This window comes from Haliaeetus leucocephalus, unplaced genomic scaffold (genome assembly GCF_000737465.1).
Source record: "Haliaeetus leucocephalus isolate CR32 unplaced genomic scaffold, Haliaeetus_leucocephalus-4.0 Scaffold1, whole genome shotgun sequence".
Lineage (NCBI taxonomy): Eukaryota > Metazoa > Chordata > Aves > Accipitriformes > Accipitridae > Haliaeetus > Haliaeetus leucocephalus.
In genome coordinates, this window is record NW_010972437.1 from 15,299,387 (window position 1) to 15,313,028 (window position 13,642).

General features: G+C 41.4%; 1 protein-coding gene and 1 long non-coding RNA gene across 2 annotated transcripts in view; both read left to right on the forward strand.

Moving 5' to 3' along the window:
* LOC104831757 overlaps positions 1-13,642 on the forward strand; it is a 113,829-nt gene that overhangs the window by 88,027 nt on the left and 12,160 nt on the right. The window lies entirely within an intron of this gene.
* FIGN (fidgetin) lies at positions 6,611-10,248 on the forward strand. Its single transcript, XM_010567544.1, has one exon. It carries the CDS (start codon positions 6,611-6,613, stop codon positions 8,849-8,851), a length of 2,241 nt encoding a protein of 746 aa, XP_010565846.1. The 3' UTR covers positions 8,852-10,248.

Below are 13,642 nucleotides of genomic sequence, written 5' to 3' on the forward strand. Positions count from 1 at the left end.
TATGTAAATGGCAGGGAGGGAGGGGGCTTGGAGGAACTCATCTGCTGTAAATGTATTGCAGTTTGCTGTTGTGAGGTGTGAAAGTGATTTAAAAGGAATAATCATTTGACAGTATTGAAATTAGATAATTGGGATGTATTAGTTTGAGATTCCATGTCTGGAATCTCATTTTTAACCGGTCCAGGCTCTCCTAAAACATGTTGTGTTTTTCTTACTACTTTTATCTTTAAGTGCTGTTGACATATATGTGATCATCAGTATTACTCATGATTTAAGTGTTTTGTTTTAAAGATTGAAATCTTTTCACTATCCCTGCTAGATGGCAATCGTATTGTAAATACCCTGCCAACAGCTTGCTCACACTGATGCGCATGGCATGCATACACTGTATATAATAAGAGGAAGAACAGACCCCTACCAAGAAAATGCTGAGAGCACTTTCCAGGCCTGTTTTCATGAGTTTGTGGCTGCCACTTACTGAAAAAAAAGGCTTCCGAAGTTGGGCCCATGCAGCTGGGCAGCTCAGTTGGAGGCTCATCCTCCCACCGAGTCCTTAGACGTCAAAGGAGTTCCTCATGGACTGGAGCAGAGGTCTTCACTGAGTAATTAGAAAATAAATGTGGGAATCATTTTCTTTCCCCCCTTTTTTTTTTCCCCTGAAAAACATAATTAGCTCAATCCACTCTTCAAAATCCCTCCTGTTTCCAATTAAGAGAGATCAGTTGCGCTATCTTCAAACAGCTGAAATTATGCTTATTAATAAAAAATGGAGTGTAAAAGAAATGTTTTATCTTGAATTAATTTTTATTATTATGTGACATATGACAGTATACAGTCTTACAAAATGCTATCAGATTTAGTACAAACCCAGGGAGCTGTGTGTCCTACGTCTCAAACAGTGGTTATGGCATGACTCATTTATTCAGCTCTGTCCCATGTTTAAGAAGGATTTTAAAATGTGGATTTAGGGCCTGATCCTCAAGGTACTAACACCTTTGGCTCTCACTGAAGTATGAGGTTTGAGGAGTCCTGGCACGTTCCCAGTGAAGTGCCTATTCAAGTTGATAGCTGTTTTGGCAGAGCTGATATCTGCATGTCCACAAGAAGCAATCCCTTGGCTAAAATCATTATGGTCCGTTGTGTAAATCCTCAATGTCTTGAATAATTGGAGACAGGAGTGAGAGTAGCAGTTCAGTGGGCAGGGACAGCTTTTGGAGTCTTTGGCTAAATGCGTAAGCAATCCAGAGTGATGAAGTTCACATCCACTTGCAAGTCTAGAGGGAAGAAGGCGGCCGGTGGTACTCAGAGCTGTGGTTTTGGAGCTGTTTCCTACCTTGCAACAGTGTGCTCCTACAAGTCTGTTACGGACAGTTATCAGAAGTATCTCATTTACTTGTTTGCCCCTGGTATAGTCTACCCCTTTTCAACAGCACATTAAGCAGTTGCTTAGATCATATTTAACCATATGCCTAAAGTTAAGAACCTGCTCGAGCTACTGATGTTTACAAAGGAACCTGCAGACCTGTGCTAGATAGGACCTAAGGCACTGCAGGGACGAGCAGGGCAGGAGTAGAGAGACCACAACAGGAGAAGAATTATCTTCTTTTGCCTCAGGTATGTTGAAGGAGTGGTTGGAGGCCCATGCTCCAAACTGAAACTGGTAGCTGGTTGGGAAGGTTGGTGTGCTGCCCTGTCTCTAGCTCCCTGTGCACAGTAGCTCTGTGTCATTTAGGTTTTGTTCCCCAGCATCTCTGGAAGTGCAATGCAACCTCTGCAGGTATCTTCAGAAAACCACAGCTGCTTATGATTTAATTTTAGCTTGATTATTTTATTAGAGATGTGAATAGATGAGAGGTTTATTGAAGTCCCAGTGTCCTTTGTCTAAAGCACATCGTTGCTAACCAAGTTGGTTAGTTGGAAGGTGATTGTCATTGTTTGGATTTGTCTGTGGGACACCATAAATCCTTGGTTGTATTTTCACCCAGTGTGGTCCTAGCTAGTATTTCTGGACTTTTCCGTGCCTGTTTTCAACAGAAACCCTTCTATTTAAATTGAAAGGAAGACTAGTTATTTATTTTTTTATCTTCTGTAACAGATATAATCCTGGAAGGGGCTGAGCAGTTTGACGTGATACTGAGGGCACCAGCGGAGGAGGGTTCTTTGTGTGCACAAACTCATTTGAGCTCCCAGCAGGATTGGGCCCTGCTGGACATCCAGGATGTGTAGAACATTGCTTGGTCCTTTTTGCGTTCAGATTACAATGTTATTTTTTCCTAACTCCGGCATTTTTTCTTTTTTTGTTTTGTTTAATTCATAAATCTGAATATGTAAGTGGATTTCTGCCACATGGAATTATTGTATGTGAAACTGATGAAGTATTATGTATTAGATTTTACATTTTCGGGCTAAGTGCACAAAATTAGAAGGGAAAAAAATGGTCAAACACTTGGTTCAAAGTAACTGAATAATGAAATTGTTGACTATAATTACTTTAAATGTAATTCAGATAGATCCAGATGGAAAAATTATGGAGGAGGGATGTATAGCAGGGCTGTCAGGACAAGGAAAAATAGATACTGCTAAAAAAGCCTACACTGCCTCTCCTATATAATGTATTAAATTTATCTTAAAAGCAATTCTCTGATAAGTACATACCTGTACTTAAATAACAGAATCCTTTCCTTTTGCCTTTTACAGCCCATACCAGCACAGTTTACACAGTTCAAAAATGTCGGTAGCTCAGAGGATTCCTAAGTTAGCAAAGATTTTTTTTAAAAAATACATTCAGCCTTGCAGTGCTTCTGGATTTTCAGTAAGTTGTTAAGTAGATACACTATCTGCAGGACCGTGGTTTATGTCAGAGTTTAAATTACATGAAAAAAAAAAACCAAACAAACCTCTAAATATGCGTGCCCTATGCCCTTATTTACCTGATTTTAGATGTTTATATCAGCATTTGAATTCCTAACAAAAGAAATGCAGGAAGGTGTATCAGCTCAAGCAAACAGCACCTAATAAAATACAATATAAAATATGGAGAGGAAGTGGCTGCAAACATTAAGCAATTGGGGGGGGGGGGGAATGTTTGCATAATTAAAAGAAACTACAATTTATTCTTTTTTCTTCTCCGAAATCAGACATTTGACCTTTGTCAAACAATTATTGAACTATTAACAAACGGAGTAAAATCTAGCAAAAGTTTGCTGCTTTTTTGATTAATATCAAATTGAGAAAATGGTTCTTTGTGTCCCCCAGTCCAGACCATTCCAGTGGACTCCATGTAAATACAGATTTCTTCACTGCTTACTAATGCAAAAAATATGCTTATGGTTAACTATTAACCTATGCTTCCAAATAACACTAATGATTGCAATGTGCTGGAATAAATGCTCATGTTTCATGGGATGAGAATAAGTCCTGTTCTCTTAAGCTTATCTAATCAAAGCCTAATCCTGCCTTTACAGCCTTTGTTAAATGCATTGGTATTTAATATGCATCAATAAATAAACTTTCAATTATTGTGCAGCGAGCATATCCAAAGATACCATGACAATGTGAAACTACTGGTCTATCTAGCAATTATTCCAAATAAAGAATGCTGATGATGTGATTTCCCCTCTCCTCTTATAATGGATAATTCAGATTTTCTGACATTCTTTTCAGCCTCATAATAAGGAAAATAAATTAATCTATACAAATAAAATTCAAAGAATTGAATTTTTACACCACCTAAATACATCTCCCCACTGTGACTCGAAATAGAATTATTTTATTTTAAAAGCATATGATCCATTCTAAATAAAAAATACCAATTGATGAAATTTTTAAAGTATTTGTGAAAGATATTATGAAAAGCTTGCTAAGTGGATGCTGTATGGTATATATTGTTGTGCTCTGACCTAGTGTACTCTTTCATCTCTTTAAATTGAATAGTCTTCCTTTTACAAGCCATTAAAGACAATGTGCCAAAAACATATTCATTAACTACAGTGCAGGTACCAGCCCAGCCAGATTCTCTGCTCCATCCATTCCTATTTTACCTTCTTTCTCAAAATTTTCACTGCTGCTTTAGTGTATTCTTGGCAAAGAGTCTTTCTCATGGTATCTGTTCATTAGTACCTAGTGAAACATCAATCTACTCAAGTTCTGCTACATCTCTGTAATAGAAGCTTTCAGTGTTTTGGTAACCTAATAAGCCCAATATCGTAGAACAGGGCTAAATTTTGTTTCTCTGTTTGTTTTGTTTGGCTTTTTTTTTTTTTTTTTTTAATAGGGGTAATAAACTTGTATGTCTGTTAGGCAGTTCTGCATTACAGGAAGATTAATATTCTTTTCTTTTAAAAAAGCTTGAAGTAAATCTCATGACACTGGAAGAATTTTAGATACTGATTACTTGCAATTGGCTCTTGGTGACTTGCTCTTCAGATTTCCGGCTGAATTTAACAAAGTATGATTTCTGAAAAGCTTCTGATAGTTTCTCATTAAAATTGCATTTTTTTCATATGAGCATGCTTTCTATAATTTCACCCAATTTCATGATATATTTACTCCCTCTGAAAGGCAGTGGTTGAAACATCAGAAACAATTAGCAAAAAAGATTATATTAATGCTAAATGAAAGAAATAAATCTGCCAAAAACTCAGTCTCAAAGCTGCATTTGTCAAAAGCACTTCTCTGAATTAACTTTTATAGGATAACTGTATAATTGTTAACAGACTTTTTTCTCAAGTTGTCAAAGTGTTTGAAAAATGAGAGAGAAAGAGAACGCTCAGGAAAAAAAAAATCCACAAGTAATCAATGACATGCTCACGTGTACTGAGATTTGCAGTACTTGTACTGATAAAATATAAGGCTCAATTAGAGGTACTTTGCAGTTTTCAGGCTAAATTTAAATGATTTGGTGATTTGCAAATACATGAATCCAAAAATAAAAATGACGAATCCAAATGCAAATGAGTGCAACTGCAATAAAATATAATTGCAAATGAATCTGTTGCTTTATTCATTTATTGTGTAATTACTGCAATCCTTCCCACCTTGTTTTCAGTATTTCTTAATCATTAAGTCGGAAGCATGACAGCAGTGCCAGCCCTGGCATGATTCTCTTTGACTAAAACCTTGTAAATTAACACAATTAGCACAGCATCATCCTGCTAATTAACTTCCAGTGTCTGGTGCAGTGGTTTTGCAAACAAGGAAGAGGGAGTCAGAAGGGAATAAACATGCCATTCTGTTACCAAACTGTGTGCTGTGTTAGGTTTAGCTCAGTGAGGCTAAGCTGGCCATGTCAGATGCCAGAGTCAGGCAATGAAGAGCTAAAGGGGTTGGGGAGAAAAACAGGAGGGGGTAGAAGCTGTCAAAATAGACTGCAGTAATTCAGAGGGGAGCTAGTGCCACAGATGCTTCATTTCGACTAGGCCTCCTCCGTATCAGGGAATCTGTGCCAGAGGGCACAAGACTGTTTGCAAAAATCACTTTTGGTAATACGAGAGAGATTAAGGAGGTCTATTTGATACAGCTGTACAAAAATCAGCAATGTGTCTACCATGCATAGGTATGAGTTGGAGGGGGTTATCTTAACGCTTGTAAATTGCTCTTACTGCACGCGGTGGATTACGAGGAGGGGGCATAATTCACATCACGTTATTTAAAAGATTAATTGCTTTAAAATGACATTTGCTTGCTTTTTTTTAATTGATGGTTTGGGGTTTTTTTGATAGCCAGCTGTGGAAGCCACAGAACTTTTAGGGACTTGGCTTCATTGCTTTTTCATTTTCTTCATCTTTTTTTTTTTTTAACCCTCTTTCTTTGTACCCTGGAGGCTGTGAGGCGGGGGTGGAGGGGAAGAGCGAGCAAGCAAGAGACCGACAGACAAGTCATGCTTGTTTTTTTTTCCAGAGCCTCAACAACAGAACTGAGAGGCAGAAAGGAGCCAGTTGTAATTCATACCGAGTTGTAGGCTTTGTGTGATGAAAGCGACGGAGCGCTGCCTGGGAGATTGCTTTGCTGCACTCCACGAAGCAGATTTGAAACTGTCGTGGACCACTTTAGATGAGAGTTGGATTATGGAATGACCTGCTATGTCTGTGTCATATTGTTCTGCGCAGGGTGCATTATACTGTGCTAACTAGGTGTTCAGTACCAAATAAGAGAGGTATCCTAGATGTGATCTGTCAGCTGTGTCTCATATTTTTATATTGGTTAAAATATAAAACTGAAACAGTGATGAGAGAGGACAGAGCAGTTGGATGCCTTGTATGTTAACAATAAATCAGCGCTCAGAGTATTTAAAATGTACTGAGTCTTATTTAATTATTTTGAGAAATCTGGCATTACCCATATTTTTTTGAACTAACAAGGAACCCCCTACTGAATTGGCAAAAAACCGTGGCTCCGTGTGTATGTGCCTACAATAAACCAAGCAGCTTATACTGCTTTGTTAAGGGCATTGCATTTTCTTTCCTTAAGGATTTGTGGTGTTAAGTCCAGCGTTTCAGACAGCTTAAGAAGTTCACAGACAGTACATTTGAGAACTCATTTAAAAGCACCTGAAAAAGGCCGAGCTTGTTGTTAACTTTGTTTTTTCCTCCCACCCTACCTAGGCTTGAAGATGCAGTGGACGCCGGAGCATGCCCAGTGGCCAGAACAGCACTTTGATATCACTTCAACCACCCGGTCCCCTGCCCACAAGGTGGAAGCCTACCGGGGGCACCTGCAGCGCACCTACCAGTACGCCTGGGCCAATGACGACATCTCGGCTCTGACCGCCTCCAATCTTCTGAAAAAGTATGCAGAAAAATACTCCGGTATTTTGGAAGGCCCAGCCGAGCGGCCCATTCTCAGCAATTACTCTGAAGCTCCCTCGGGGCTGGTGAACGGGCGCAAGAATGAAAGCGAGCCCTGGCAGCCGTCGCTGAACTCGGAGAGCGTGTATCCCATGAACTGCGTCCCAGACGTTATCAGTGCCAGCAAAGCTGGGGTAAGTGCAGCCCTCCCTCCCGCAGATGTCTCGGCCAGCATCGGGAGCTCTCCTGGGGTGGCCAGTAACCTGGCTGAACCCAGTTACTCCAGCAGCACCTGCGGAAGTCACACCGTTCCCAGTCTTCATTCAGGGCTCCCATCTCAGGAATATGCCGCAGGATACAATGGCTCGTACTTGCATACCAGTTACAGCGGCCAGCCAGCACCTGCACTTCCATCCCCTCATCCATCCCCCCTGCATAGCTCGGGACTTTTACAGCCCCCCCCACCGCCGCCGCCACCAACCCTCGTCCCCGGCTACAACGGGACCTCTAACCTCTCCAGTTACAGCTACCCTTCCGCCACTTATCCTCCTCAAACCGCTGTTGGCCCCGGGTACAGCCCTGGGGGTGCCCCGCCACCCTCGGCGTACCTGCCTTCAGGAATCCCTGCTCCGACCCCTCTGCCCCCCACCACCGTCCCCAGCTACTCCTACCAGGGCCACGGTCTGACGCCCATTGCGCCGTCTGCCCTGACAAACAGTTCAGCCAGCTCTCTCAAAAGGAAAGCTTTCTACATGGCAGGGCAAGGAGAAATGGACTCCACTTATGGAAATTACAGCTATGGCCAACAGAGATCTACACAGAGTCCCATGTATCGAATGCCCGACAACAGCATTTCAAATGCAAACAGGGGGAATGGTTTTGACAGAAGTGCTGAAACATCATCCTTAGCATTTAAGCCAACAAAGCAGCTAATGTCCTCTGAACAGCAAAGGAAATTCAGCAGCCAGTCCGGTAGGGCTCTAACACCCCCATCCTATAGTACTGCTAAAAACTCACTGGGTTCGAGATCAAGTGACTCGTTTGGGAAGTATACCTCCCCAGTAATGAATGAGCACGGTGACGAGCACAGGCAGCTCCTCCCTCACCCAATGCAAGGCCCGGGACTTCGTGCAGCTACCTCATCCAACCACTCTGTGGACGAGCAACTGAAGAATACTGACACACACCTCATTGACCTTGTTACCAATGAGATTATCAACCAAGGACCTCCCGTGGACTGGAGCGACATTGCTGGCCTAGATCTAGTAAAGGCCGTCATTAAGGAGGAGGTTTTATGGCCAGTATTGAGGTCAGATGCGTTCAATGGACTGACTGCTCTACCTCGGAGCATCCTTTTATTTGGACCTCGGGGAACAGGCAAAACGTTAATGGGCAGATGTATAGCTAGTCAGCTGGGGGCCACGTTTTTCAAAATCACTGGCTCTGGCCTTGTCACAAAGTGGCTAGGGGAAGGAGAAAAAATTGTCCACGCCTCCTTTCTCGTGGCAAGGTGTCGCCAACCCTCGGTGATTTTTGTTAGTGACATTGATATGCTCCTTTCCTCTCAAGTGAGTGAAGAACACAGTCCAGTAAGTCGGATGAGAACCGAGTTCCTTATGCAGCTGGACACTGTACTGACTTCTGCTGAGGACCAAATAGTAGTAATTTGCGCCACGAGTAAACCGGAAGAAATTGATGAATCTCTTCGAAGGTACTTCATGAAACGACTTTTAATCCCACTTCCTGACAGCACAGCGAGACACCAGATAATAGTACAACTGCTCTCACAGCACAATTACTGTCTCAATGACAAGGAGGTTGCACTGCTTGTCCAGCGCACAGAAGGCTTTTCTGGACTAGATGTGGCTCACTTGTGTCAGGAAGCCGTGGTGGGCCCACTCCACGCCATGCCAGCCACAGACCTTTCAGCCATTATGCCCAGCCAGTTGAGGCCAGTTACATATCAAGACTTTGAAAACGCTTTCTGCAAGATACAGCCTAGCATATCTCAAAAAGAGCTTGATACATATGTTGAATGGAACAAAATGTTTGGTTGCAGTCAGTGATACTACTTTAAAAAAAAAAAAAAAGTAATGAATGTTGGCACACACAGAACCTGCTACATAGGGTAGAGAACCCTTTTCAGTAGTGTTAAAATTGCAAAGGGTACTGGGAAGACTACAATTTACCTTGCCTCTAAAGAGCCAGGGTAGACTTGAAGGAAAAGTGCATCAAACAAGAGCTGCTGATCTGAAAAAGCCACACATGACAGAAAGCGCATGTTGATGCTCAGTTCTGTTCAAGCTAGACAATACTCACCAAGGAGCAAGGTGCAAGTGGGTTGATTTCAGAAGGACATGAACCCTGTGTGTTGATTCCATTCTGCTGTTCTTGAGATTTAGTTGCTGTCAAGTGCCTGAAGTGGTGCTTTATTTTTTGTTTGCCTCACAATTACATTGGTGGCATGTGCTAATATAAAGAGCTTTAACTTCAAACATTATTGGACTAAAGAGATGAACGGTTGTGTTGTGACAGAGAACCAGATTTTTGCTATTCTAAGAGCAACAGTATTCCTCAATCCTGTCTGTTCTGCGGTGTTAAACTAAGAACAGGTAAAACAGGGTAATGGTAATCTGGACCTTAATTTCTGCAGTTCATTTCTTTTAATGTTCTGTCTGCAAAAACTCAGGAAAGTGATTGTGATTTGTACAGTACCTCAAAGGAATGTGTTGAAAGCACTATGTACTGCTGAGAGTTATAGGCTAGGCTTCAATGTTACTTTATATTAAATATGTATGTTTACCTCAACAATTGGAAAATGGCAAGGAAAATTACTTTGAATGTATCCAGGAAAAAACTAAAGTGTGATATGACTGAAGCTTTACAGTTTTAAAAATAGAAACAGAAAGATTTCCCAGAGTTCAGAAATGGTTCTTTTGCCAATTTGTCAGATCAAACCAGAGCAGAGTGATTTTTCTTGTTGGTAAACTGTAAAAGTTTTCAGCATATTGCTCCTTGATAATTATGTGATACAGTCTTTAGAAGGTGCATAGATGAAAAAGAGCCACTTAATTGGTTTACGTTAGCATCTGAAACAGTCAAACGTAAGATTTGGTAGGACTCCGAGAGGCAAATTACCTTAAGCTGTGACTGCTGGCCTTTGTTGCGCAGCTCTAGTCATAGTTTTGAGGTTATTTTGGTGAAGCTGTAGGGAGTGGGATCAGTATAGGTCGCTGGCAGAGCTATGGGTTGCAGAGCTGTTTATAGCAACGCAGTGGACTGTGACCAAACAAACAGTACAAATAACAAAGCAAAACTGAACCCTCAAAGTACATTTATTTCCCTTCCCAAGCTGTAAAGTTGCGTTTTTGTTATGTACGTACGGCTCCATTGTCCTTAATGCAATCTTCATTCAGCATCCATTAGAAATCTTCCAGGCTGGAGTGTGCCCACCATTATTTCTACCTCAGTTTTGTTACATTTCTCTTGGAAAGCAAAGTAAGAAATAGGGCAAAAACCAATACCAACACAAAAGTCAGATTACATTAGGAATGCGAACCTGCTAAACAAGTTTCAGAGAGCTGCTGTTTTTTCCCCTGAAGTCAAGTTTTTCTCTATGTTAGTGGTCTTTACAGCCCCCCCCCCCCCCCCCCCCCCCCCCCCCCCCGCCGCTTTCCTCCCCCAAATATACATATTCTGGTGTCTTCCTTCTGGAAAGACTAGCTGGCATGTGTGGCATTTTGCTCAGTTCTCCCCCACTGCCCCACCTTTCTTTTTATCCTTTAATGCTTTCCGTGCAACTCTTTTGGTGACAGCTGACTGATGTTGGGTAATGTCTCTGAGCAGGAGCAGTGCATGTTGCAGCTGCCCAAAGCCTCTGCCATCACATGAACAAAATAGCCTTGCTTTTTGAATGTATTTTTTGTTTGTTTACTTTAAAGAGACAGTAACAAAACTGTTGCAAAGCACTGGCATTTAATGTTTCTGTTAAGTAATGTACATTCAAAACCGTTAAATAAATGCACTGAAAAGCCCCAAGAAGAGAGATACCAATCTGTTACTAGGTCATGTTTGTCTTCTCAAAAATTGTACAGACCTTGTCCGTTTTGTTAAATCAATGGAGACATTTAGCGTTCAGAAAGCTAATGAGGGATTTTGTGATATTGCTGGAAATTTATGACTCTTGATTATTACTTTCCTTTATTTTTCTTTTAAGATATATATATATATTTAGATAGAACATGCTAAAAACAGAGCAAATAAACCAAAATCTAATTTAAGATGAATTCCTGGCAAACATTTTGTCTATCTAAAACTTTATGTTTTAAGCATAAAAGTACCATTTTAAAAACAGTGCCTTTCATTAAGGATATAGAAAGTAAGACTTAAATACATCACCTGCTTTTGTTTTCTTTTTTTTTTCTTTTCTTTTTCTTTTTCTTTTCAACAGCAATTACAGTCTATGGTCCTTGTTATGACCCGGTCTTTCTGCTTCCCCAAACCTCCACAGGCTGCTTCTTCACCCCGGTCATTCCACCATCCTCATGTTTGGGAGATTCTGATGTCCCCATTAGCTGTAGGTTCACGCTGATCACACTGGCAAGTACGCTATTGCAGATCGCTGACCCAATTTCTGTCTTAGACATTGGCTTTCATATCTGCCGTTGAGCTGTGCTCATTTGAAAGGCTCAGGCAAGTTTTGATAAACCAACTCTTGTAAACTGTTTCTCCTAACCATACTCCTAACAGATATTTTTTTTGCAGCTGGTAAAATGAAAGCTACCCACTAGAGTGGCTTTTTCACTCTTTTTACCCAGTAGCAAAACCAAAAGCAAGCAAATTTGTAGATGGTCCCTTTGGCTTCCAGCTTTAAATCGTTCTCTTTAAAAAGTCACTCTGGGAAATGGATTTTTCAAATGTTAACCAAAGTGAGAAGCAGGCAGAAACTGAGATGGTGTGAAAATGCAGGTTCCACACGTGCGCACGCACACACACATGCTGACGTGGGTTCGCTCCAGGGCTCAATTCAGCTTTGGGGCAGCAGAAGCAGAAAGCTTCACCCCTATCACAGCAGCTGTAAGGAGAGGAAAACAGAGCCGGATTGTTACCCACATCTCTCCTTAGCAGCAGCTGTCTTTGGCATTGCTCTTGGGAGGGCGCCTGTTGAATTTGGTGAGACCTTGGCCAGGTAGTGTTAACTGGAGGCGCCTCAGCCCTTCTGCAAGTGGCTTCTGGCCGCTCCTTTGATGACATTTTCCCGGTTTGGGTGGGCTGAGCTGGCTGAACCCTCTGCCATGTCCTGTCCTTCTCATCGCTTTCCTCCCTTCCCCCACATTCAGCCCCTGTTTTCTCCCTAGTGAACAGGTTTTGGCATGCTGCTGGTCCTTCACCCCTCTCAGCAGCCTTCATGTAAAGGAGTGTCCAGGAAGGGCTGAAGCACAATCCTGAACTTGAGCGGGTCCCAAAGGTTAAGATTGTTTTTGAGAAGAGAGACAAAATATGTTCTAATGGTGTCTTCAGGATGAAATACTTGCTGGTCTTTGACATTTCCACGGTAGAAGGCCGTTTGCTGTTTTTTACGACCGGGCAAAGCTGGGGGCTGCTGCCACAGAAATGCCCAAGTGGTGGCAGCCCTGGATAGTAAGGAACCTGAAATGGTTAAAGAGCATCTGCTGTGTCAGCCTATCGCCGCAGATGCTTCACGTATTTTTATGTGTAGATCCCATTCTGCATCAGCTCATTTTCTTCCTTGTACCTTCCGTAGCAATTCCTACGGCAACAAAAGTAAAATAAATTGGAGGAATATTTCTGCAAGCTGAAGGATCAATATCAATTCAAGGAGGAGTTCATAATGACCTTATGTGAGACAGAAATGGAAATACTCTATACTTCTGGCATGTTTCTCTCCAAAATATTTAGAACATTAGTGACAATATAGAAAAGTTTGCTGACTGAGCTGATCAATGGAATGTGAAGGCAGTTTACTTTAAGGCTATTTACTTTCACACGGATTATTTACCTATTAGTCAGTTTGTATTCTACTGAAATGCAGATAGATGGGCAAAATGTTTTCTTGAGCATTACAAACCTACCAAAGGGAAAATAAACCATCTGACTAAAATACATAGGCCAAACACCATCTGGGTATCTTTACTAGCTATTTGGAGTCTGTGCTCTGTAAAATAGCACAAGGTCGTACGTAGGTGGTTTTTCCTGGGATGTTTCTTTAGGGGATCGTCTAGTCAAAAAAGATACAAATTAATTCCTGCATCAAGATGTTAATATATTGAAAGTGAATTTGGGGATCTGACCAGGGTTTTCACTGTCTGCAAATACGTATGACTTCAGGTAAAGGGCTGTTCTTATAACCCCCCTGCATTTTTCTCTGAAGCACTCCATCATGAGGGAGAGTGCATTACTCAGATGTGAAGGATACGCTTTGTCACAAAACAAGGCCGCCAAAAGTTGTAGGGCCTCCTACCCTTTCACTTACACCAATCTGAAGGTGGTATAACCTTGTTGACTTAATGGAATTACTCCTGATTTCTGCCCTTGTTAGAAGAGTCATCACTCCAATGTATAATAATCTATGTCTGTTGGTTTTCATCATCAGCTCTGAAAGCTAACCTTGTCCTCACAGCACTAACTCCTTTCCATCTTGTATGTGTGCATGTGTGTATATAATATTTATATGTGCATACACACCATGTCCAAACAATAGCTTTGTCTCTTTGCTAAAAAATAAAAAAGTCATTTAATCATCTGCAGATTTATATGAAGCACATTAGTAAACATGGAGATACTAGTATTTCAGAATTCAAAAAAAGCCCAGCTGTGCTGGTGACTAACCAATACAT